Here is a 27479-nt window from a genome sequence, read left to right as displayed (position 1 = left end):
GCCGGTTCCTGACCGAGGCGGAGACAGAGCCCCAGCGTTGCGTCCCGGCTCCATCGCAGCATGTCCCACCAAACCGGCATCCAAGGTACCGGCCCGGGGCTCTGCAGTGTCCCTCTCCCCCCAGCACCGCCCCTGGGGCTCCCCAGTGCCGCTTTCCCCTCCTCTCAGCCTCTGCACCCTCCTGGGGCTCCCCAGTGCCCCTTTCTCCTCCTCTCCCCCCAGCCTCTGCACCCCCCTGGGGCTCCCCAGTGTCCCTTTCCCTTCCCCTCCCCCCAGCCTCTGCACCCCCCTGGGGCTCCCCAGTGTCCCTTTCCCTTCCCCTCCCCCCAGCCTCTGCACCCCCCTGGGGCTTCCAGTGCCCCTCCCCCCAGCCTCTGCAAGCCCTGGGGCTCCCTAGTGCCCCTTTCCCCTCCCCTTCCCCTAGCTCTGCACCCCTCTGGGGCTCCCCAGTGCTGTTTTCCCCCTGCTCTCCCGCCTAGCCTCTACACCGGTCCTGGGGCTCCCAATTGCCCCTCTGCACCCTTCCAGTGCCCTTTCCCCCTAGCTTCTACAGTGCCCCCTTCCCGCTTCCCCCAGTGTCTGCACTGCCCCTTCCCTTTTCCTCCCCTTTTTTCTCCAAGCTGCTTTCTCCCTCATCCCACTCTAGGGCTTTTAAACTGCCCCTGCTCTCTTGGGGGGCTGAACTGCCTGGTCTTTCCTCCCTTCCCCAAACATTGAAATTGCCCCTTCTTCTGCCCTTATCCTTCTGGGTTGGAGACCAGGACAAGGTCCCCTTTCCATGCCTTTGTTAGTAACCAAGCCATCTGGGCCCTGACTGTGATGTTTGGGTCCTCTGTTATCCTTTGCCTAGAGCATGCAGCTATGATGTATTAGCAGTCTGTTTGTGGGGCATCCAGTGACCCCAAAACTGTGAAGCACAGATAGGCACAATATGTTTTGTGAATAATAGTACAAACCATATAGCTGGAAAGAGGAGCATAGAAATGCAGGGCTGGAAGCATCCAGAGGAGTCATCAAGTCTAGCCCCTTGTGCTTGAGTAGGACCAAATAAACCTAGACTATCCCTGACAGGTGTTTGAGATGGCTGGGAAGTGATCAAATGTTTTAGATGTAATCTGATGATTTAGAATAGCTGGGGAGTTATGGCTTCTCTGCTCCTTCCTTGTGCCCCAGTATAAATTGATTATTTGCTCCCTGTTGGAGTAAATCTGAGTATTTGGCTTCTTGCTGATACTGTGTTAATTGGACGCTTTATGTTAAAACCTCTTTTGCAGTAACTTACCATGTCCATATGGGAGTTAATGAGATGTTTAATGTATTTCAATGTCTCTGCTTTTGAGGAATTCATTTTCTTCTTAAAAAATCCAACTTATCTTTGATGTTGCTTTTATTTAGTTCCTTTGTCTTGTTGGAACGTGTGGCAGGCAAGTTTAATAAGCTAAAATTCACATCTTTGATTCAGACGTCAATTTTAATCTGGCTACCATCTTTTAGATTTTGGTCTGCATTGGACAAAGTCTCATGGCATTATGACATCATAACTTTTGAGGTTGTTGCATTGCAGCTTTGTCTGGCCAATACAAAATCTTACTTTTTATACACCTCTATCTCGATATAACGTTACCCAATATAACACAAATTCGGATTTAACGCGGTAAAGCAGTGCTCCGGGGGCCGGGCCGCGCACTCCGGTGGATCAAAGCAAGTTCGATATAACGTGATTTCACCTATAACGCGGTAAGATTTTTTGGCTCCCGAGGATAGCGTTATATCGAGGTAGAGGTGTATTGCTAACCGTACTTCTCGACCTTTGGATGACCAAGACCAGAAGTGATGACAAAGGAGAAAACATTCATGCAGAAAACTTAAAATAATTTCTTTGGATTCAAATACCTTTCTATACCTTATTTTACATATTTTGGATGTGAATAATTTTTAACAATAAAAATGAGGGTAATTGGGTAGGTAACTGGGACTAGAATGAGTGACTTCCCTCAAAATGAGGGACACTTGAGAGGTATGATGTTGCTTGGGAAGCTGTTCCTGACAACTGTACAGAGCGGAGTCATTAATTTCTGCTTGTTTCATTTTAAATGAAAGTTTTCCTTTATGGGTGCAGTGGTAAGTTTTAGAATGGGAGCAGATCTAGAACAAACTTCTTGACTGCATTGCTTTTGCTGCTCCTAGTAGCTCTCCCGAGCAGCTGCTGCAGTGTAGTTAACATCTATTAATTTTTCACCACTGCTATTCAGAATCATTTGGGCAGCCCTGAAAATGCCAAGAATCATGTCAGGTTTTTCTCTACTACTTCTCTGAAGGCTTTGAGAAATAGCTGAGACAGAACTTGGAGTGAACACATAGAGGAAGAGTTAAAATTGTGGAGAGAAACACACATCCCACAGCAGAAGGCTGGGGTAGGAGTATAGTAGCAGAATACCCCCCCCCCCCCTCCCCAAACACACACACACACCACTTCCCTAGTACTTGGCGGCTATGAGGTGAAGGTAAAAGAGAATATATTTTCTGTTTCTGCAGCCAGAGAAGAGCAGATAAGGACAGAAGAAGTGCTTCAAAATTTAGACCCCAAATTTTGGATCTCTAATCAGGATAACAAATATCCATGATTCCTGAATATACCTATGTTGGCTTGCATTACGCTATGGGGGAAATCCACCTAAAGTGTTTTAAATGTATTACATGAGTCACATTAAAATAAGCACAATTGCATTTATGTTAGTATATAGCACTATAGGTATAATTACTATGCCAGATTTTCAAAATGAACTCTCACAAGTCAAGGCATTTGCACATCTACAGTAGGTTGTGCACGTGCACTTTTGAAGAATTTGAAATGTTTAACACACACACACACTTCTTCCCCCAGTGTCTTCAATTTCCATATTTTTAAAAATTCCTATCTGGGATAATTTTGTGAAGGTTGATTATTTACAGTCTGAACTCCTGCTGGGGCATGGCATGGGGAATTTCTGTGAATACAGAGGTTCTCTCTTCACCAAGCTATTGCATTGCCACTGATGCAATTCCATTTGTGGGAGCTCTAAGTGTAAACAAGACACTGGTGTTTTTACCACTGTCATATTTATAAAAGATATATTCCAGTTAAACCATAAGTTGCTAGACTAGCTGCAGGAAACACTGGCTGAAATTCTATGGGCGTGTATTACACAGGAGATTAGACTAGATGATCATATAGTAGTCCTTTTGGGCCTTAAAAATCTATTAACCCTAATTAGAAAAAGTATAAATGACCTGGTGGCAAAAATGCTGCGGGACATTGGGGCCTTGTCTCTCGTTGTTACTGCAGTTGGTACAGCTGTACTGATGGTAGTGCAGTGGTGGGAAACTTTAAGAAAATGGTCTGTATACATGCCAGAACAAAACTGGTTACATGTTTTGCTATCATTTTGGTGGATAGGTTTAATCCTGGAAAAGAAGGAGCAGAAGACATCTTTGGGGGAAGGGAACAAACAATTCTCAGGAAGATGCAGGAATGTATCATTTGTGGGGAGGGGGAGAGTGGAGGGGGGAGAGAGAATCCCTGGAAAAGGGAAAGGACCAGGAAAACTTGGTAGCATATTACTTACATATAGGGCTGACATTGGTCCTGGGTGTGTGTGTGAAGGTGAATTAGTCTAATTATCTGGCCAGACAAAGATACTCCCTCTGAGATACATCTTTATACCCCGATACAAACAAATTAGTACTGTCCCTCTAACATAGTTACTGCCCTCTGACATAGCTAGTTATCACCCATCACCTTGTACATATTGGTTCGATCAAAACATCTCTATTACGTACTGTCATCCTGACCGTATCTTTTATGAGGAGTCAGTGTGTTCCTGTTATCCTCGGGGAATGTTTTTGTACCATCCTTGATATCGAGATGTTCTGGTACCACTTGATATCGGGATGTGTTTGCGTGCGTACTCTGACTAGCACTTCTTAGGAATGTGTATTTCTGCAATATCAGCTCTATTCTTGCCAAATTCTATGAGCAGGTCCTGCCTCATACCAGGTCTCTGATACAAGGACTTATGTCTCAGGCTCTCTTCCTACTATGAGAATAATCCTCGCAGGGTTCAAACACAATTCTTCAACATGCTTGTATAATTGAATTTGCTATCTTTCCTTCATATAGATGTTAATGATTTTAAAACATGTTTAACTACTTTCATAGTATAGTTTAGTAGTGTGGTTAGGGCTATAGAAAAATAATAGCACTAGAAGTGGTGAAATCCCACTGTTTACCTTGATGGGTAGATTTGAAACCTAATTATGACTGCTTAATGCCTGCATATTAATCATTTCTGTTGTGAAAATGAAACCACAAGCATCCAGTTAGTGCGCCTTCTACTGTTGCAGACCTTGTTACAGTAGTTTTTTGATACTACAGGTATAAACAAAGATAATTTGCATTTCTTTGTGGGAGAAGTGGTGTAACAGACCTTCTCCTATTTCCTTCCTAGTGGCCTGCAGGCTGTGCTTGGCAAGGAAGGATGAAAGAAACCAAAAAGCTGCTTCTCGCTTTCAGCAGTTAGGAGGGGGCAATGCTTCATTGGTTTACATGCAATTTGCATTTTGAAAGTTATTTTCACAACCATTAGGGCTAGAGACTTTGAGAGAGATTTTCAGACATCTAAGTTACAGTGACTTACAATGTGAGTTGAAAGTCTAACTGCCATTAGTACCTCAAAAAATCTCCCCCTTAACTTTTTTTTTTTTTTTAGATGGTAGAGAGAGGGAAAAACCCTCCAGGGGAATGAAGCTGCCCCAGTTCAACCTCAGATCCTTATAATACACAAAGATATACCAAACATCCTGGATGATCTAATCAATCATCTATAAATTAATTCATTTACAAAAAATGATTAAAATGTGACTTTGCAAAGTATATTTGAGTCTGTAAATAGATGCAACAAACAAGCGCTACAAAGGAAATTAGAGGTTAAGGCAGATGCTTCATTCTAAACTTGTCCTATTATGAGAAATGAGGGATTGAAAATTGTTATCAGACACATAGCAGTGTGAGGTAGATATGAAAGATGGAAGGGAAGCTTCATCAGTGGTACTCAGGGGCCCCTAGGAAAGACCAACAACCAAATGCTAAAAATATCCACCTGTATGCTTTTTGGGGTTCTCTTTTACACATCACTCTTGCATTGTATCTAGCTAGTAGGCAGTTCATAAATTTGAAAATTATATACCTGAGCCTGCAGGAATCCTGAAGCTATTGCTTTAAGAGATGTAACACAATCCATCTCCATGGAGTATTAACTGAAACCTAAGAATGATGACGTAAATGTCAGCATTGTTAACTGTTTTATTGCTGAGTAAGGTATACAAGAAAGAAATGCTTGTTTAGATAGGGTTGCCAAACCTCCAGGATTGGATTAAAGATTAAAGAATTAAAGATTAATCTTAATTAAAGTTTGTCATGTGATGAAACCTACAGGAATACGTCCAACCAAAACTGGCAACCGATAGTTCAGACCTTCATAACACAATGTGAGTGGAGCAGGAATTGTGGATGGAACTTGGGGAAAAATAACCGATGATTTGTTTTCAGTCTGACTTCTGGTAAAGGTGTGCAGCTGAATGGTTTAGTACTAGCTTCTTTTTACGATCACATGAACAAGTATACTTTAAACATACACATCTGAAATAGGTGAAATGCATGAATTCAATTAATACTATATTTTTTTCTTTTCCAGCTTGTGGAGATGTTAAAGATACCTTTGCCAGAGCAAGATATGGACAATACAGGATTTTAAAAATAGTTATTGAAAATGGTTAGTTATATTTTAATATACATTTTATTTCTGTTCTGTCTCATTCCTTTTTAGTATTTTACTAGTTATGTTTTAGTGACTTGCATGGGCAAGTAAAGAACACAAACCTGATCATTGCTAGGGTCGTCCATATATGGAAGACAGGACTGAATTTCAGTGATGCTTCAGTGCTTTCCAGTATTTTCATCTTTTGCTTCATATTGGGGAAAAAATGGTCATTTCATGTCCGAGTAAGTAGTGTGTTGTGGCTGGTCAGAAATCTCAAAGGATTGAAACAACTTATGAAAACCGTTAAAAATGGAGAGATGGGTAAAGAGTGGTAGGAACACTTGTGTAGATTCTTTTGGGGTTTTTTTACTCAGGATTTTAACACTGCAGCAAACCCCTTGGATGCATTTTAAATGTTCCTACAACTACAGTAATGTAGTCTGCATCCCCAGTCTTGCAAGAAGTATAACTGTTCCTTAGTTCTCGTGCACAAATAACTAGATATTTTTTATTGAAAATAATTTGGTGCAATACATGAAATTTATCTTTGAATTTTTGTGGCAAATGTGCAAAGCTGAAAACATATGGTCAAAATATGGCATTCACCAGCTTTTTTTTTTTTTAATTAACTTATAGCCATTAGCTTTTTAAACAAAGCTTGTTGGCTTTAAATCAACAGTTGAATCAAACTGTTTGAAACATTATATAACTTAGTGCATAGCTAAGCACAACCAGACCTTTTGATTTGTTCCCAGAGCCCAGGCATCAGCACTGCTCTGAAACATCAGTAAGTTGGGAGAAGCATTTTTGGTATTGCAATGTAAATGAGTCCACTTTGACCTTCCCTGCACTTGTCTTTTTTGGGAAATCTCCCGCCATTGCAATACCCCCGCTCCAGCAGCACACCACTGGCATAAGCAACAGTAGATATTCTAGTGTAAGGCAGGGCAATGTGATAAGGTTTTTCCAGATTAGGTTAGCAAATATTGACACACTGTATGCCTGTTGAATTTCATTGACATCAGCAAAGTACAACACCCGGCTTTGTGTGTATAAATTTTACATTCCATCTCATCTCACTTTTAAATAAAGCATGGAGGCAATAAGTGGGAGTGTCTTCCGTTTTGAGTTTAATACTCAGCGTGAAGACACAGAAAATGGAAACAAAAACCAATATGATACCCGAACATGTTGTTCAGGACACCCAGAACTGAGAGCCACTGTAGTATAGGTAGTTTCCTCACCACTCTTCCTTTTCCAGCAATGGATATGGGGATCCTGACTAACAGCTAGTCCAAGATGCTGGTTTTCCCTGTTTCTTCAAGTGAAGGATAACTTAGGGGTTCTCTGCCACTCTCTTTATAGTCCAGTAAACCTTTGAAAAGTATATTTCTCAAAGTTCATTGACCCTGTTTCAAGAGGTAGGAAGGCTTCGTGGTGGTGCAGTCTCCATCCTCCACTGAGAATAAGTGATCACTTTTTCCCTACTTGCTCTCCAAATAGTTTGTGTGCTTTTCTTTGTCCTTCATCACACCTTGCTCAATTTACATGGGAGACACATTCAGTCAGACAGAACCACATTCCTTTGTCTGAAGAAATCCTATTTATTAATTCCCCGATATGCCTGGTTTAAACACATTTTCATCATAATTCCAGCACATCTGTATAATCCTTTGTTGTTTGACGGTACATACATCACGCAAGAATGTTAATGATCAGTGAGCTGTTAGTTTTCCAATGACATATTACATGACACCTTGTACAGATACTATAACTAGGGCTGTCGATTAATCGCAGTTAACTCACATGATTAACTCCCCCGTCGACTTTGCTTCCGCCTCTCGCCAAGCTGGAGTTCAGCAGTCGACGGGAGAGCGATCGGGGATCGATTTTATCGTGTCTACACTACACGTGATAAATCGATCCCCGATAGATCGATTGCTACCCGCCAATCTGGCGGGTAGTGTAGACGTACCCTGAGTCACCATGACTAGATAGGGTTAATTCTGGAGCATGTTGATGTCACTCCTCAATCAGCTAGTAGGGTTGCTGTTGAGCAACATAATTTTATTCTCCACCTTCCAATCCCCTGTTCTGTAGCTTTCAAAAGTGGCCACTGATTTTGAGTTCTCTGATATTTTAGGTGTCCATTGTGTGACACTTTGAGCCTGATTCTCAAAAGTGTTGTTGAGTCCCCCTAATTCCCATTGAAGTCCGTGAAAGCTATGAGTGTTCAGCACCTCTGCAAAATAGTGTTAGTGGCCACTTCTGAAAGTTGGCAGTAATTCCACCATTGTGCAGCACACTTAGTCTGCAGTGGGCTGGAGTACTAGAGGCCAGGTCTAGGACTCTTAACAACACATTCTGCGTGGCAGGATAGAACACTACAATAAGACTGTCAAACCAGCACCATGTCTATGTATTTTATCAAGCTGTGTATTTTTGTACATATCAAACTATATATTTTAAATATTTATTTTTATTTGGTATTTTTTATAAGGCAGGTAAATATTTTGAGAGAGATTACTGACATACTTAGTTTGAAATTGAGACATGCTTCATAACAGGGGGAGGGGAGGAATCCTATCATCACATCTGTTTCAGTAATTAAATCTTCCAAAACATTTCGTATGAGAATTAAGCCTATTTAAAGATGATGAGGATGATAATAAAAACATTGTCAGTTGGATAAAATAGTGATACTTATAAAGTCATATTTGAAAAAAGTTTATCAACTAAATGGTCAAATTAAGCAAGACACAATCAATGCAGACATAGTCTTCCCAACCTATTTGCAGTTTATAACTGGGTTTCTGAATCCTACGAGGTAGAAACAAGACACTGAGGGCATGTCTACACTACAAATGTAAGTTAACCTATGTTAGGTTGACTAACAGCCACCACAGTAATTACTGAAGTGGTTCATGACCACACTGCCCTTCTTCTGTCAGTGGTGTGCATCCTCACCAGGAGCGCTTCCACTGACTTAAGAGGTGGAGGGCAGAGAGCCAGGGCTCTCAGCTTCATGCACAGCTCCCCACTGGGAGCCAGGCTGCTCCCTCCCCCCCAGCTTCTTGGCTGCTCGCTGGCAGTGGGGCAAGCCACACCAGGCTTATCGGCTCCCTGCCAGGAACGGGCCAGCCAACTAGACCCTGGGGGGAGATCCATGCCCAGAGTCCGGTCAGCTGCCATGCTCCTAGCAGGGGGGCAGCCAGGCTCCTGGCAGGGAGATCCATGTCTGCTTGGCTACCCCGTTCCTGGCAGGGAGCCAAGAAGCCCAGTGCAGCTCCCCCATTCCCAGCGGGGACATCTGCACACAGAGTCTGGTCGGCTGCCGTGCTCCCAGTGGGGAGCTGAGAACCCAGGCAGCAGCCCAAGTCGGAGCTGGGAGCCCAGGCGGCAGCCTGGCTTGGAGTGGGGAGCTGGGACCCTGGGGGGGGGGGCAGCAGGGTTTTGAGCGGAGAGCCCAGGCAGCAGCTTGAGCTGGGAGCCTGGGTGGCAGCCTGGCTTAGAGTGGAGACTGGGCAGCAGCCCAGCTGGGGAGCTGGGAGCCAGCTTTCTTTGAAATTGATAAGAACGACAGCCAATAGATGTAAGTAATGCAGTGTCTGTAGGGACACCGATATAAGCCCTGCGCCTCTTGTGGAGGTGGAGTTATGTCGGTGTAGTAGGGCACTTATATTGGCGGGAGCAAATGTAGTGCATACACTAACATAATTAGGTCAATGTAAGCTGCCTTATGTCGACCTAATGCTGTAGTGTAGACCAGGCCTGAGCTGCAAACACTTTTGGCATATGCTTAACTACATACCTGAATAGTCCCATTGATGTGTGTTTGCAGGATTGAGGTTTAATCCTAGTGGATTTTTGATGGGACTGCTCTTCATGTATCACTGAGAGATTAATAGATTTTTCCCTAATATGGTTTATTTTATGTGAAATGCTTTCTAGGTGATAACTCTTAAACTGTAGCAAACTAGGATGAACTGTCTGTGCACTAATGGAAATAAGAGAAATTTTAATAAAATTTAAGCATTTTGACTGGATTCTGCGAGGTGCTGAGCACCCTCAATCCCATCTACATTTTAAAAAAAAAGGTTCATTTTTGTATGGAAGCAGCAAAACGCAATACATTCAGTTGATGTGGAAGGACATTTTGCATGTATACTGTTCTTGGGATGAATTAAGCATCAAATTCCTTACATTAGATTTTTATTCTTTTTCCTTATGATTCTCTGTTTCTGTTGCTCAACGGGAACAAGGGAGATCTGGTGCTAATTTTGGGTCTGATTTAACCTCCAATTGAAGTCAAGGAAGTTCAGCCTGATCTTGTGAATTGCTGAGGCATTCCATGTTGAGCTTTTAATTTGAACACTACCTGTTTAATCTAGGTTTACAGAGAGGTTTTAATATTTAAGGTTTTAGTTAAATGTTTTAATGGTGACTTATAAGTGTTAGATTAACTATAAAGTTTTAAAAAAATCTATAGCTCTTCTGCAAGATTCCAAACAACGACAAAGGTATATAGCCATTGTGTACAATGTCTCAAATTTTATTAAAATACATCGCTATTTGTCCAGAAAGACATTGTTGCCTTAGAATCCTGAGAAATTTAAACTGAGGACTTCTTGGTCTCCATACTAGTGTGTGTGCCCTCATAGTTATCATAAATAAAGGTTTCACAGAGCCATTCTGTGATGGGTTGGACCCCTTGGGAAGCTACCTGATAGACTCAGTGGTATCTCAGCACATCTGTTCAGCCAGCATGGGCCTCCTTTAACCAGTCTTGCTGAACCAGGCTCTTAAAACCTCCTCTAACACACACACAGGCAGGGCCACACCCAGCTGCAGCTCAGCTCTGGGAAGACTCAGCTTAAGGGATTGCTCCAGCACTCAGATGTCCACCTCCCTTGGAGTGCAGACAGACCCAAAGAGATATTATGAAATTCGCCCCCTCCCTCAATGTGGAGAGAGGTGTGCACACTTCTTGCCCCCCTCCCCCCCGTTAGAAATTACATAAATTGGGTTTAATAATAAACCAAACAAATTTTATTAACTATAAAAGGCAGATATTAAGTGGTAAAAGGGGTAACAAACAGAACAAAGCAGATTACTAAGCAAAGGAAATAAAACATGCAAACTAAGCTAGTTTCACTAAAGAAATTGGTTACAAATAGTATTTCTTACCCTAGATATTGTTGCAGGCAGTTTGCAAAGTTTCTGTGGTTCAGAGTTCCAGTTATATTCCTTTTCAGACTGAACCCCTGTCTCAGTCTGGACCCCCTTCTTCTCGCTCCCCCCCACCCCCCCGCCTGCCTTCTTGCAGTCTTTCTTCTTGGGCAGACAGACCATGGAAAGGAGGAGTCTTGTTTGCCTTCCTCCCCACCCATAATTAGGGCTCTAGTTAAAACAAAATTCTGCATATGATTGTACAGCAATTAGGTCTGTTGAGAGAGGACAGAAGGAGTGAAAGTTCCAATCTTTGCAAGGTGGCCTAGTGGTTACGGTGCTGGACTTGGGAGTCAGGAGACATAGGTTGTTATCCCAGTTCTGAGACTGGCCTGCCTTGGGCAAGTCACTTCTATGCTTGTTTCCTCTTTCATCCTTCACCTATCTTGTCTATTTAGATTATAAGCTCTTTGGGTGCAGCGACTGTCTCTCACAGCAATTAAACACCCATTGCTGGCCTGGGTCAGCTGACTTGGGCTCGTGGGGTTCAGGCTGTGGGACTAAAAATTGCAATGTGGAGGCTTGGGCTGGAGCCCAAGCTCTGGGACTCTGAGGGGGGAGAAGCCCTGACTCCAGCCCAAGTCTGAATGTCTACACTGCAATTTTTAGCCCTGCAGTCTGTGCCCTGCGAGCCAAATCAGCTGACCCAGGCCAGTCACAACTGTGCGCTGGGTCTTTTATTCCAGTGTAGACGTACTCTGTGCATGTATGTACAGGTCTATTGCAACTCTGATCTCAGATGGGGCCTCTAGGTACAATAAATAATAATTAATATTGTGGCTTTCCATGAACTTGAGTCTTATATAGTGCTCTTTTTCTTTCTATCTGCTATTATTATGTACATAGCATTACATACATACATTACTCTCTCTCCAAACCGGATTTATTTATTTTAAGTGAAAATCCCTTCCACATCTACTTGCAAGTCCTTGCTCTAAAGACCTTGCAGGCCAACAATGAAATCAGACCAACCGGTGGATATTTTCTTATGTTCTAGTATTTAAGAGTTGAAATAATTTAGGGCTTGATCATGCAAACAGTTATACGTATGTGTACCTATTGCTGCATGAAGTGCCATTGTTTTCTGTTCTCATGGGCAGAACTTTGCAGGATTAAGCCATAAGTATCTTTAATTGCAAAAGCTTAATGTTTCAAACCACTTCACTGACCTGCAGTTTTTGTTTTTGTTTATAGAACAGCTTGTAGTGGGATCCTCTAGGCAGCCTGATGAATCATGGGAAAAGGATTATGATTCCTTTGTTCTTCCCCTTCTCGAAGACCAGCAACCATGTTATGTATTATACAGATTAGATTCTCAGAATGCTCAAGGATATGAATGGATCTTCATTGCATGGTCACCAGATCATTCTCATGTAAGTAATATTAATGTCTTCGTGTTGTTAAAAACACATTGTCCAAAAGTCTGAAGGAGCTACAGATTTCCAAACTATCTGCAGTATCTTGGCCATCTGGTCTAAATCCCAGGTGAGCAGGAGCTGGCAGTGTTTTGGAGGTGGCCTGCTTAACTCTGGAAGGAAGTGGGCAAGCATCTTGAAATTTATTTCATGCTGATTTAGGAATTGTATTTGTTGGCTCCATATTGAGACCAGCTGTTTTTAGCAAGAAAATATTTCCTGGGGACTTCTGCTCTACAAATACAATGAATAAATAGGTAGGCTTGTTGGCCTGTCTCAGGATTGGGTTGCAGAAGAGAAAAGGGGACAAGAGAAAATTGGGTAACTGAGGAACTCCAGAACGGTAAAGATTACAGTCTACTTAATGCTAATTGTATTGAAATAAAAGGTTTTATTAATATTAGATTTATTTAGCTGAAGAGTGTAAGTTTTTGATTTCATTAATTAAATTCATGAAAGGAAACACCATCTTTTTAGAAGCATTCAGCCATAAAATAAACAAGAACTTGAATATTTTCTGTGATACAGATGTGTCTTCCTCAAAAAGTCATTATCCTTTAAATCTACTTAAACTCCATCCTAATCAAGAAGGAAAATTGGATTAACAGGGCTGATTTATGGAGCTATTTCTGTTTGTAAGGCAGGTGACTATGCTTAGTGCTGCTTTTATAGGCTCCAGTAATTTTTTTTAATGAAGTTTTTCTTAAGTACATCTTAACTTGGATATTCCACTTCAGTATTTATCTTTTATTCCTTCTGTGGTTGCAATAGTTATTCAGATGCATTATTGAACCAAAACAGGGTAATGGGATGTTTGTAGGCTGTTGTGTCTCTCTCTCTTTTTTTTTTTTTTTTTTTTTTTTTTTTTTTTTTATTAAGCCAGTTTCATGCAACAACAGAATCTAGAACAGATATTTTTTTTGAAAGATGTTACTATGTTATTTGTAACTTTTGCAAACATCCCCCATACTCTAAAAATTACCGTAACAGTTGCAATTTAGAATGACTTTGATTGGGTTGTAAAACATCTCTCATCATACCCTTCAAATGCTTAATAGCATGTCAAATTATCACACTCCAAAGCTCATTGTACTGAGTGTATTCCTATAGCTTTAAATTGTAACTTATTCTTCTTGTAACTTTTATTTTGCTTAACGAAATATTTTAGAAGTCCGATAATAATTTTAGCATGAAAATGCACTAGCTTCCATGTACATAAAAAAATCAAAAGCAACTCTTTTGCAACATAACAGGTTCGTCAAAAAATGTTGTATGCAGCAACACGGGCAACTCTGAAGAAAGAATTTGGAGGTGGTCACATTAAAGATGAAGTATTTGGAACAACAAAGGTATATTTTTAATGTCAGCATATATGCTGTTTTTCAGGAATAATAAAATTCTTCTATGGGTTAAGTTGCATAGTAAAACATTTTAAATAATAATTGTGGTCAGATGTTCAGCTGCGTGCGTGTGTTGTTCCAGCTCTGCGCAGATAGCTGACACAGCAGATCTCAAGTGAACTGCTCAATAAGACCACAAGGCTTGGTTTAGTAGCGAAGGCGCCCGGCCAGGTTTAATATCGATGAAGCACGGTAATAGCACCTGGCAGACTCTACGAGGATACTAAGACATGTATGCTAGTGCCAATGGACTCAGCTCAATCAGTGGCAGGACTTTCCACTGCCCCCCTTTGTCCTCCTGGACAAAGACACTCCCTCTGAGATACATCTTTATACATAGATACAAACAAGTTAAGTATCACCCTCTGACATATCGGGGCACCATCCATTGCCTTGTACCTGTAGGTTCGATCAAAACATCTCTGTTCATCATGCTGTCATCCTGACCTTATCCTTAAGATGGGTCAGTGTGTTCCTGTTATCTTTGGGGAAAGTACCGGTATCGAGGTGTTCTGGTACCACCCTTCTGGAATGTGCTTGCTTGAGTGCTTTGTGCCTCGCATCTCTTAGGAATGTGTGCTTTTGCAATATCAGCCCTATGTTTGCCAAATTCTGTGAGCAGGGCCTGCCTCTTGCTCACAACCTGAATTTGCTTTATATCAACAAAGTTTTTTGACCAGTACTTTAGCCCAGGCCTCTAATACAAGGCCTTATGTTTCAGGCCCTCTTCTTGCTACAATAATTTAAATCTTTTTTCCTTTTATTTAGAAAGAGAACAACAGTATAAAATTTGTACAGAACAGCATTTCTGTTTTAAGTGTCACTTTATTTTAAATTCCTTTTCCAAACAGTTTGTTTTGAGGCTGTGTATTTCTTGTGCTTAATTACTGTAAAAGGTAAACAGTCACCTCTAGGAACAGTTGGAGGATCTTCCCATTTTAAATTATTTCTTGCCCAAGGATTCTACAATCGGGGCCCAGTGAATTCTGATCATCTGTCAGGCTGCCACAAAGGCCTAAGCCTTTCAAGCCTTTCCTTTTGCCTGTGTCGGCAGATGTAGGAGCTTGTGTTGCAGTTGGAGTGCTCTTCTGCACAGATATCTTTAGAGAAAGGAAAAACATTTTGCCTTGTAATTCTACTTCTCTGAAGAGATCTTCTTGCAGGATTCTCACTCATAAATCCACTTGCCCCTTAGAGTTTGGAGGTTACTATTTAGAAGTGTCCCCCTTTGTGCACTTTTAATTTTTCTGAGACATCTTTTATTATTTTTCCCATATTGATCCTCTTGAATTGGCTTTTTCTTTCTGGGTGCTTCACCTCCCATGCAATAAATTGAACTGACTGGGGTGTAAGCATACTTAACCCTCGGTAGGAGATGGTGCATGACAGCCAGTTGAGGGAGCCCTCACTTACACCCTACCTTGTTATCCCTTGCCTTTAAGGGTAAAAAACCAAAACCTTGAGAGCTAGGAGAGTTCTGCTGTGCTCTCTACTGAGCTACGCCTGGGACTAAGAATCCTGCAAGATATCCTCAGAGAAGAAATGTTACAAAGTAGATAACTTCCCTTTGTAGAAGGTTTGGCAGATGCTCCAACAGAACCCTTTTTAAATACCTTTTTGTTTGGGGGAATTTGGTTCATTTCAGAGGCAAAACAACCACCAGCCCACTTTTCATAAGGGTTTCTTTGAACCCAGGCAAAAATGTAATCCCTGGAAGGAATCGTTTAGAGCAGAATCCAGGAGCTAATGAATTCATTGATGGCATAGAAATCTCTTTGCTCTCTTTCAGGTAGAACAGGGTGGGGAAGGGGTAGAAGAGCGAGAGAGATGATCACATTTATTTTATTGTTATATATTAGCATTACATTTCCTTCTCTATTTGCATGTGCTTTTATAGCTTACTATGTTCTGCCATCTCTTACTTTCATTATCCTCTCTCTAGATGTATCTATTTTTTTTAAATCTATTGTGGTCTTTGTCACACTCTTTCCTTCTTTCCCGTCAACCCATTGATTTTTCTCTCTACTTCCCCGTGTTTTTCATTTTTTTACCATCCATTTATCCTTCCCTCTTTCATTTTCATCCCTTACAATCTCATCCTCACTTCTCTAGCTTTTTATCCCTAAACATATTTATTCAGTAAGGTTCTAATGTGGGTATAAAGTTCTTAGTTGTGTTTCACGTCTGATTTACATTTCTGTAAAAATCCCAGCTTCTTCGAGTATTTGCTGGTGTGGATCCCACTCTGGCTGTGCATACACCTCATATGCATGACACTGGAATCTTTGAACAGCAGTGTTTGTTGGGTTTCACCTAGGCTGTGCATGTCTTGCTGCCCTCCCCAACATAAGGACACAAAGGGCATATCAGTTGTAACTATCTCTTACTTTCCTCTTACTGTCAGTGACAGAGACAAAAAAACAGGCTGTGTCCATCCACATGCTACTCCTTAGTATATTCTCCCCCTTTTCCTGTTTTAGATTCCAAGGAAAGGTAGAGCAGGATACTGGACCAAACATGGTTCCCATCACCAGTCTACCTCCCCTAGCTGAGAGCATAAGAAGAACTATTTGCCTTCGATCTACCCACAGAAATTGAGTGCAGAGCCTTCTTGTAATACAGGGGCAAGTGACACAGGATCAACTTCCTACTTTGTACCTAATAACACCAAAACAACCCCAGTACTTATATCTGGTACCAATGTGTCTGCACCAAATCCCTCAGTACCAACGCTGACAATCAAAGCCCTAATAGTTCCAGCAGACTTGTTGTCAGAAGTCACTAGTTCTCCAGCACCATCATCTCATCCTCTGTACCGAGTACACAGCAGTCTAAGAGAGTCAGACAGCCTGGCCTTTTGAAGGCAACTCCCAAAGACAAAGATCTTAGGAAGCTAGAGCTCTCTGGGAGAAAGGGATTATTCCTCTGCCGTTCTCTAATCACAAATAACAAATTACAAGCTCTGTTTGCTAAGTATGATTTTTTTATTTTTAACCTGGGACAAAGCATCTTCCTCAAGGTACCAGGGAGGAATTAAAATCTGTAATTGAGGATCTGCTAGTAGCAAAAACATCTCTGCAAGCAGCCATGGATGCTTTGGACATGGCCGCTCAATCCATGGCCATTGCAGTCACAATGAGGAGAACATCCTGGCTACAAGCATCAGATATCCAAAAGGAGGTGCAGAATACCATTGAGGACCTGCCCTCTGAGAGCATAGACATATTCATCACCCATACAGATGATGATTTTTATTTGTTGAAGGATTCCATAGCCACTTTATGATCACTAGCTATACCCCTGCCTCATTGCGGAAGCCCTTCGGATACCAAAGCCAGACCAGGTAGAGAACACCCAGTTATTCTCAACAACAGTCTGCTGATTGAGGGGGCTGGAGAACATGGCTTATGAGGAGAGGCTGAGGGAACTGGGATTGTTTAGTCTGCAGAAGAGAAGAATGAGGGGGGATTTGATAGTTGCTTTCAGCTACCTGAAAGGGGGTTCCAAAGAGGATGGATCTAGACTGTTTTCCGTGGTAGCAGATCACAGAACAAGGAGTAATGGTCTCAAGTTGCAGTTGGGGAGGTTTAGGTTGGATATTAGGAAAAACTTTTTCACTAGGAGGGTGGTGAAGCACTGGACTGGGTTACCTAGGGAGGTGGTGGAATCTCCTTCCTTAGAGGTTTTTACGGTCAGGCTTGACAAAGCCCTGGCTGGGATGATTTAGTTGGGAATTGGTCCTTCTTTGAGCAGGGGGTTGGACTAGATGACCTCCTGAGGTCCCTTCCAACCCTGATATTCTATGATTATCCCACTAGAAAGAAGCTTGGGTTTTCATGACAGAAACCGTGGTCATCTGTAACCACCAGCTTCATGCCCTCCTACGAGACTGGGGCTGTGGAGCTCGGGGCTTCAGCACTGCGGCAGGGTGGTGGGGGTAGGAGCTTCTGCCAGAAATGACTGGTGTCTGCTGGGGGGGGGGCACAATGTAAAGGGTCCCCCCAACAGCTTGAGTCATGCTCCCCACCCCTTACCCTCAGCCCACTCCCTGCAGCTACCAGGTATTAGCTCCGTGTGGAGAGGCAGCAGCAAACCGCTGGGAGCTGCACGAAGGGGCTGTTGCTTTAGCTCCGTGAGGAGAGGCAGCAGCAAAAGCAGCGGCTCTGTCTGCAGCTCCCAGCTATTTGTCACTCTCTCACCCCATGGCAGCAGCTCCCAGCTTGCTGTGGGTTGGGGTGTGATGGTACCATGTGACCAAGCAGGGCCAGCGCGTTGCCTCTGGCTTCTGCCCAATGGGGAGGGGCCCCCAATGGGCCGAAGCCTTGAGTCCTGGCAGGCACACTTCGGCTCTTGAATTTCTGAAGATTGTCGTATGCAGCTCAGAGGGTCAGTTAGTTTGGCCATCCCTGCAATATTTTTCACTGTGTTAGGCAGTAGTCTCAGCACACCAGCAGGAATCAGGGTCTCCTGTATGCATTTCCTCCAATTCCTCTCATACCCAGAGTGATAAGAAAAATCAGACTGGTCTAATAGCTTTTTAGTCATCCAGACAGTTCTGGCTGACTGATCTAATTTAGCAACTCAGCCTAAAATACATTTGCAGACTTGACATATCACAGAAATCAGCCAAATTCTACATTCAGACCTGAAACCATTACTTCTAACAGCCTGGAAGTTGGCTGGCTAAGTACTACTGAGAGATTGTTTGTTGTAGGTATGAGAAATCTTACTACAAAGCAGGAAGCCCTCCATAAGGGGAACCCAATCCTCAGAATGGAAACGATTCTCAATCTTTGCAGAGCTGTGACCTTTTGGAGAGCCGTATCCCCAAGATTTTGGCTATATTCTGTACTTGAAACTCTCTGGATTCTCCATCACTTTCATTAGGATCCGCCTTGCAGCAATTTCAGCATGCCAGCCTCTGGTTCAAAAGTTTACTGCACCAACACAAGCTGGTCCAATAAAAGATAACATCTCACCCACCTTGAGCCTCTGGTTCAGTCATACTCAGTATTCTTCCACCCTACTATTTCTAGATTTTTTTTTTAAGGGTTAACTTTACATTTTCTCTCCGAGGAGAGAAATAAATAGTGTAAAATTAACTTTCCCTCCACTCAGGGAGTACCCTTGTTTTTGAGATCTCGTATTGTGCTTGTGAGTCTCGTGGAGCCCCCCAACCCATTTGGATCTCTCGGTGATTGCTCTCTTCACCACTTTACTCTCCAGATGGCCTTTTGGTGGCCTTTATATCATCTGGAAGAGTCAGTGAACTCCAAGTCCTCATGGCCAACCCTCCTCATAGCATATTCAATCAAGATAAGGCTGGTGTCGAGACTTCATCCTAAATGTATTCCCAAAGTAGTTCCCATTTTTCCATTTAACCCAGTTGATAGAAAACTGGGGGAATCATTCTTAAACTCCATTCCACTCCAGGGGAGAAGAAACTCCCCACCATCGATGTTTCTTGGGCCCTGCTATGTTACCTAAATAGTACAAAGAAAGCCCTCTAGATAAGCTTCCTATCTTTTTATTGCACTAAATAATATTGTTTAGGGACAATCCTTATCTTCTCAGAGATTATTTAAATGGATTATGCAGTAGGGATGTAAAATATTAACCGGTAAGCGGTAGGCTTACCGTTAACCAACCTTAACCCTCTGCATGCTGGCAGGAGCGGCCCTGCCCCCACCCCAGGCCAGCTGGAACAGCCCCAGCCCCTCTCCCTTTAATCAGTTAAAGGATATAATTTTAAGGTTACATCCCTATTATGCAGTGTATTTCAATCTGTTCCCTCATGGCAGGTGTACCTCATCCCCCAAATATCAATTCAGTCAACCAGAGCTCAGGCTGCCTCCTCTGCACATTTATGGGAATATTCCCATATCTGACATCTGGAAGGTAGTGTAGTTGTAGCCACGTAGGTTGCAGAATATTAGAGAGACAAGGTGGGTGAGGTAATATCTTTTATTGGACTAACGTCTGTTGGCGAGAGAGACAAACTTTCAAGCCACACAGAGCTCTTCCTCAGGAAGCCGCTTGGGGCAAGAAGTACAAGGCATTGGTAAGACCTCATTTGGAATACTATGTACAATTCTGATCATCCATGTCCAAGAAAGATGCATTTAAACTGGAACAATTGCAGAGAAGAGCTATAAGGATGATCTGGGGGCTGGAGGGCCTATTTTATGAGAGAAAAGTGGAAGAGTTTGCTTGTGTAGTCTTGCAGAAAGAAGGCTGAGAGAGGATATGAATGCCCTGTATAAACACATTAGGGGGGTAAATACCAGGGAGGGTGAAAAGCAATTTAAGTTAAAGGATAATGTTGGTACAAGAAAAAAGGGATATAAACTGGTCATGAACAAAATCAGGCTGGAATTAAATGAAGGTTTCTAACTAACAGAGGGGTCAGCTTCTGGAACAGCCTCCCAGTAAGAGTTGTGGGGCAAACAACTTAATTAGTTTTAAGTGCGAGTTGGACAAATTTATGAGTGCAGTTTGTATGATGGGATTGGTTTGATAGTGGGGGCATGGCTCAACAGCCCTGAGGCTTTGTTCCTAAATTTCATGCTTTAGGGTTTCTGCCAGCCACCAGCAAGGCCAGAAATGGATTTTTCCCCTAATGTGTATTTTTGAAGGTTTTTTTTAAATCTCCTTTCTCTGAAGCATCAGGGATGGCTACAGCTGGAGATGGGACACTGGGCGGGGTGGGCCAAGGCTCTTGGGTGGCACCGAGCATTCTCTCTCTCATGTGGTTTGCTGGCTTATTCTTCCTCACATATCCAGGGTCTAGCTGATCACCATATATGGGGTGAGGAAGGAATTTTCACCCAGGTCAGATTGCGAGTGACCTTGGGGTGTTTTTTTCTTTTTTTTTTCTTTTTGCATTTCTCTGCACCATGTGGGAACAGGTCACTTGTCAGGATTATCTGTGAATATCTCACATAATCATTTCCTTGCCATTACAAGGGCCTCAAGCACTCTTATTCTCTGCCTGTGGCACATAAAAGTCTAGTCTCCTGTAGGCTGTAATTCTTTGGCTAATTTCAGTTGTTGGATTTAGTGTGTGTGTGTGCTGTGTGGTGATGGTGGCATGTGATATATGGGAGGTCAGACCACAGTGGTTCTCCACCTATTTACCATTTTGGGCCACATCCAATACTGTCTGTATGGCCCTGAGAATGTCACATGGGCTGCAGCTTTGTGCTGATTGGGCTGCAGGTTGAGAACCACTGGACTGCATGATCTAGTAATCCCTTCTGGCCTTAAATTCTGACTCTGTAACCATGCCTTTGACCTGGACTTGAGATCAGATGCCAAATTTGAGAAGGCAGTGTTACAATCATAGTTAATGACAGCTAGGACCTCTTGATTCCATTTTCCACATGGGGTACTGTTAGCTGTTCACCTAGAGAGGGATCCATGTGGACAAATACTCAAAGAAAGAATTGTTACTTCCCAGCAATAACTGTGGTTCTTCAAGCTGTTCTGTCCATGTAGATCCCAAAACTCACTCCTATATCTGCTTCTTCAGTCTTCTCTAGTTGTGATTCTGGATTAGTGAGGAACTGAGGGATGGCTCTGGCCACTCTGCCCTTTATGCCCTCATGTGGGGAGGTCATGAGGATATGCAGGGCCCAAAAAGACTCAAAGATTTTGATCTCGCACTCATGAGGTGAATGCACACTTAGAGTGGGATCCACACAGACTAAACATATCAAAGAACCACAGATTCTGTAAAGTAAATTAACTGTTCTTTCCCTTACTTAATACTCGGAAGGAAGAATCTTCAAAGAAAACTCAACTGAAGAATCATTGATGCCAAATACTGATTCTGTGTTTTCAGGATGATGTTTCGTTGAATGGATACAGAAAATACTTGATATCACAGTCCTCCCCTGCCCCTCTGACTGCAGCAGAAGAGGAACTTCGGCAAATTAAGATTAATGAGGTACTACATTGTCTGGGAAGACAGGCAGGGGGATGAGTGGAGAATTCCTGAAGTATTGTAAGAGGAAGCTTGCAGGAGGAGAGAAGCAAACAAGTCGAAAGTTTTCAGAAAGCCTGCAGGGTGGGACAGGGACACACAGACTAGGGTTGGGCATTTGACCAGTCCAAAAAATAACTGGCCAATTGACTGGTCAAATAATGTAAAAAATGATCCAATATTTTCAAGTACTAACTTATTAGCACAGTAACAAAAAAGAATAAGACTTAGCCTTAGATAGATACTTGTGCCCAATTACCAACCCCCCCCCCCCGCCCCCCCAAAAAAACACCTAATTGAGTTATGTTAGCTCAGAAAAACATGAAACACAATGAAAAGAAAATTATAACAAATGAAAGAATAATCATATCACCTTTTTCAGTAATGTTAGGTTAGCATTTAAATGTGAACGTTATTCAAGACTGAACAGTTACAAAAGAAAAGAATAAATAAATAAAACACAGAGCAAATATAAAAGGAAAAGTCATTTTTTAAATGCACTTATGCTTAGTAGGCAGGAGTCCAACTCTTTAAGCAGTTTAGTGGTTGTCCATCTTTTTTCTGTGTGTTGGGGGAGGAGGTTTAATGGCTGTTAAGCCTCTGTTCCCTTTCCTGCTCCCTTCCGAGTTGATTTCTGTATGTTTGTCTAGTCAGTTTAGATTATAAGCTCTTCAAGGCAGGGAACCGTGTCTTTTAACTTGTTTAATGTGGTCTGTAAACCACTATGTACATTGATGGCCTGATATACAAATAAAGCTATACATACATACTTGACCAATCACTTGACCATACCAACCAATCATGAGGCTCAGCTTTCAGTTAGTTCTCCTTTCCCCCCCAATAGGTGAATAGCAGGTAGTGAGTGATCATGTGAGTGATCAAGACTTTTAAGTAGGTTTGCTAACAGAGGCTGCTGCCTACATCAGGACATTCTTGCTGGAATATTTGACAGTTTGGCTGCAGTCAACTGACATTACTTGACTGGTCAATTGACTGGCTTGCCGAGCCGAAGCACAAAGAATGTCATATTTTTAGTTACTAACTGGGATTTAAATGTATACTTTAACACATACAATATGTGCAGTGTGATTTAGCATTGCCCCAAATACCTTAATCTTTTCATTTCCTGTTTTGTATGATTTTAGATTTTTAAACTTTAATGTTGCATTAACTTCAGTTTTTGATTTTAATATTAACATCTTGGGTTTATTTCGATTCAAGTCTAGCCCTTTTAATGTTGTACTTCAGTGATGATGATGAACATAAATCAACCACAGGAAAATGCTTGTGTGGCTTTGGAAGATATAGTCTATATATAAATAAGCTGCCGAGATAAATTCTGATCAGTTAGATTTGGAAAATAAAATACAGAGCACAGAGTTCATTTTATGGAACATTGCACATGTGGACAATAGTTCTTCTCTGAAAAGTGACTCTAAGTGACATAATTGGTTTCCATGTTTGTAGGCTTTTGATGAGTTCCATATCAAATCTGCTAAGTTTACAAGAAAATATGTTTTTTCTAACTGCCAGCCAGCACTAGGATTCCACCCGGAATATGAAAGTCAAGCTGTTTTCTTTCTGGTTTGTACATAATCATCAGTATTAAAGATTCTGAAATTGCAACTTAACTAATTATTCTGTTGATACTTCAGCACTGCAGAGAACTTAGAGTTATGGGAGAATGGTATAAAAAAACAGAAAATTGTGGGTTTTTTTGTTTTTGTTTTTTGAAAAGTAAGCAGATGTGATTCTATAAACATAAAAAGGAACAGATCTGTTGAGTAAGGCAATGCCATTTTAGTCATTTTTTTAAAATCTCTGTCACTCATTGAATGCAGAATGAAATAGTACTTACTGTGAGACTAAAATCTGTGTGAATACTTTGAAGATTTTAGATTATAATTAAACTGATTTATATTAATTCCAGGTACAAGTGGAAGTCGGTGTAGATACCAAGCATCAGACACTGCAAGGAGTAGCATTCCCTTTGGCTAAGGAAGCTATTCAGGCTTTGGAAAAACTGAAAAATAAACAGCTCAACTATGTGCAACTGGCAAGTACAAAATATTGCATTTAATTATTGTACAGAATACAATTATACAGTAGTTTAAATTGTGCATGTATGAATATGTACTGCAAATGTTTAATTCAGAATAGAATTCTAAATTATCTGTTTTCTCATATCAGGTTCTCTGTTTATGCTGCTCTCTGTATCTGCTCTAACTTGTGTTTGTTTAACAGCAAATTGATATAAAAAAAGAAACTATTGTTTTGGCCAACACACTCCATACTGAACTTAAGGATTTGCCAAACAGGATTCCAAAGGATTCTGCACGCTATCATTTTTTCCTTTATAAGCATTCCCATGAAGGAGATTACTTGGAATCCATAGGTATGAGAATTCCTATATATGAAATTTCATTTGTTCATTTCATATAACTTAGAAGTAATCTTGAGATGGGGAAGATGGTATGTAAATGATAAAATTTGCTGCATAGTTTCAGTGGTCAAGGCTTTCAAAAGTGGCCACTGATTTTCAATGTTCTTTGAGTGTCAGACTTTGAAACTGCTTTAAGAGGGCCTGATTTTTGGAAAGTGCTGAACACACTCTGAAAATCAAGAACTTTTTAGAGTGTCTCCAGTTGGGCACCCAAAACCATTGTTCACTTGAAAATATTGGCCAATATCTTTCCATTCATTGGTCACTTATAAGTTTACATTGTAACTAAAGAAGTGTAGTGCTGTTATTTCTTCCCCTTCAGACTTTGTAGAATATTTTGTTTAAATGTCTGTCACAAGTCATGATTTTAAGGTAATAGTTCTTACACCGTTTTCATTCTGCAGTATTTATCTACTCTATGCCTGGATATATGTGCAGTATTCGAGAACGGATGCTATACTCTAGTTGCAAGAGCCCACTGTTAGAAATTGTAGAAAGACAACTGTGGATGCAGATAATTAGAAAGGTAAGCATATTAGAGGTCCCATATCTGTTCAGTGAGGCAAGAACATTAATTTCCTTTATCTTGAGTTTTATCTTCTGTATAGCTGAATTTTGTTGGTTAATGGACTTGCGTGTCAATATTAAAAATGTTTGAGACCAAATAACCAAGCTGAGCCAATTTATTGTCTATAAAGAAAACAATATGATACAAGAAAGAAAGTTTAATACATCACCAGTCCTTCTGGGAAGCAGGTTCTCACTGCATGTTCAGTTAACGTTACACAGAATGTGTGATCCCAAAATACACCCCCAAAACGACCTCTGTTTATATTAGACCTGTTTACAAGTAAGAAGCACTGTATACGTCACCCCTAGGACTAAATTTTCCCCAATTACCTTGTTTTACTGGTACCATGGTATACCCCTCTTATCTCTTGTTTTTGAACACCGCATTCCAAACTAGTTGGGCCATGAAGGCACTCCCCTACCTCTACCAGGGTAGAATATTTACATATATTACCTTTGACAGTTTTCCCATTTGCCTATGCAAAATGTTGACTTGTACTTTTACATGGTATTGTGGGATACTTAAGTGAGCAAGAGAAGGCATAATACAGTTTATGATTACCCCACACTTAATATAATATACCATGTGTATAATACCTATTAATATGTGAGTGTAGCCTGTATGCATTGGCTAACAATGGTTTATGAGGTCAAGCAAAATTTTTAGGGCTGTCAATCGCAGTTAATGCATGCTATTAATGCAAAACAAATTAACTAGATTTAAAAAATGTTGTGATTAATTGTAGTTTTAATTGCCCTGTTAAACCATAATAGAATACCAATTTAAATTTATTATAAATATTTTGCAATGTTTTTCTACATTTTCAAATATATTAATTTCAATTACAACACAGAATACAAAGTGTACAGTGCTCACTTTATATTATTTTTTATTACAAATATTTGCACTGTAAAAAAGATAAACAAAAGAAAATGTATTTTTCAATTTACCTCATACAAGTCCACTCAGTCCTACTACTTGTTCAGCCAGTCACTACGACAAACAAGTTTGTTTACATTTACAGCAGATAATGCTGCCCACTTCTTATTTACAATGTCACCTGAAAGTGAAACAGGTGTTTGCATGGCAGTGTTATAGCTGGTGTTGCAAGATATTTATGTGCCAGATATGCTAAACATTCACATGCTCCTTCATGCTTCCATTTGTAGGCTCTAAAGTATTGTTTTGTTTCTGAGTGCAGTTATGTTTTAAAAAAAAATTCTACATTTGTAAGTTGCACTTTCATGATAAAAAAAATTACACTTTCAAAAACAATTAATTTTAGGCAGTGACCCTGTAACTTTAATTGCTATCTTAATCACCTTAATTAGTGCAAACTAGGATTTGTAAATAAGTGCATGTCTTTTCTTGTAAAGAATTCCAGTCCTGTATTACCATAAAGAAAAAATTGCTTCTAAACTCAAGAACTGATAATATTCGATGGGGCTCTTCAAGGACTGCAGTACATCAGGTCATGTTCTTAAACTGCAGATGCTACAAATGGGGGAGAGCTTTTTAATTTTGTTTCTGTGGATCACATTTCAGTATTAAAATCATGGCAGGATTAATAGCAACCAGAGATTCTCTTTCATTGCAATGCTTATCTATTGAAGCTATGTCAAAAGTAACTTTGTATATACATATTTCTTAGATAGAGGTCAATATGCTCTCCTTTCTTTAAAATTAAATAACGCCCTGACATGACCTTTGAAATGACTAGGAAAAGTATTCCTGAGGATTTGTTTGACCTCTTGCTGCAAAGTAGTTGCTGATGGATCTATTACTGGCCCTGGTTGGGGTGTCAGGACATTCTAAATGCTCAGTGGTACAGGATCAAAGAATTTTTCAGAGATCTAAATTCATACAATAAAACCAGTGGATTTTGGCTTGAGAACAATAGTTTTCTTCCAGACAGGGCTGTGTTTTGACACTTTTATAGATAAAGATTTTAATTTATTATAGTTTCTTCCTTGTCTGAATAGTTACACTGGGCTGGGCTGCATTAGGCTGCAGATCATTCAGGTCCATTTTACTCTCTCTGCAGGGAAAGCAACATGTATATTGGTTGCCTTTACAAATATTATTTTTAAAACACTTTTATTAGGTAAAATGATTGTTTTTCTACTAAAAGTTGAAAGGTTGTGATAGAATATGAGGTTTGAAGGAGTTTCTTCCAACATGAGATACATTTGTGTTGTACTCCTGAAAAACAAATTGGGAAGCTAAACCACAAAAACTGCATACCAGTAAGGGTCTGACAAACTCAAAAAGAAATGTAGTTATGTTCAGTTTTGTAGAGGGCGCTGGACACAAATGAATTAAGGGTCACCATTTCACCTTGAACTCTGAACTTTCTTGCTTATGTTTGTTTGAATATAGTTTTAGTGCTTCAGTAAATATAAACTCTTTCACAAGTTGTTAGTAAAAATCATGAAATACATTTAACTGTCTCTTATCCTCCTTGGCAGATTGAAATAGATAATGGTGATGAGTTAACTCCTGACTTCCTTTACGAAGAGGTTCATCCAAAACATCATGCACACAAACAAAATTTTGCTAAGCCAAAAGGTCCTGCAGGAAAAAGGGGAATCCGAAGACTAATTAGGGGTCCTGCAGACTCTGAAACACCTACTGATTAA

General features: G+C 40.9%; 1 protein-coding gene across 1 annotated transcript; it reads left to right on the top strand.

Annotated features, from left to right (window-relative positions):
• TWF1 (twinfilin actin binding protein 1) lies at window positions 1-27479 on the top strand. Its single transcript, XM_065408789.1, has 9 exons — window positions 1-85; window positions 5733-5810; window positions 12222-12400; window positions 13696-13791; window positions 21686-21790; window positions 23757-23882; window positions 24071-24221; window positions 24674-24795; window positions 27309-27479. The coding sequence occupies exons 1-9, from the start codon at window positions 61-63 to the stop codon at window positions 27477-27479; spliced, it is 1053 nt and encodes a 350-aa protein (XP_065264861.1). The 5' UTR covers window positions 1-60.

This window comes from Emys orbicularis, chromosome 1 (assembly GCF_028017835.1).
Source record: "Emys orbicularis isolate rEmyOrb1 chromosome 1, rEmyOrb1.hap1, whole genome shotgun sequence".
NCBI classification, from domain to species: domain Eukaryota; kingdom Metazoa; phylum Chordata; order Testudines; family Emydidae; genus Emys; species Emys orbicularis.
Note: the sequence above shows the minus strand (reverse complement) of the source record. Positions and strands in the feature narration are given on the sequence as shown.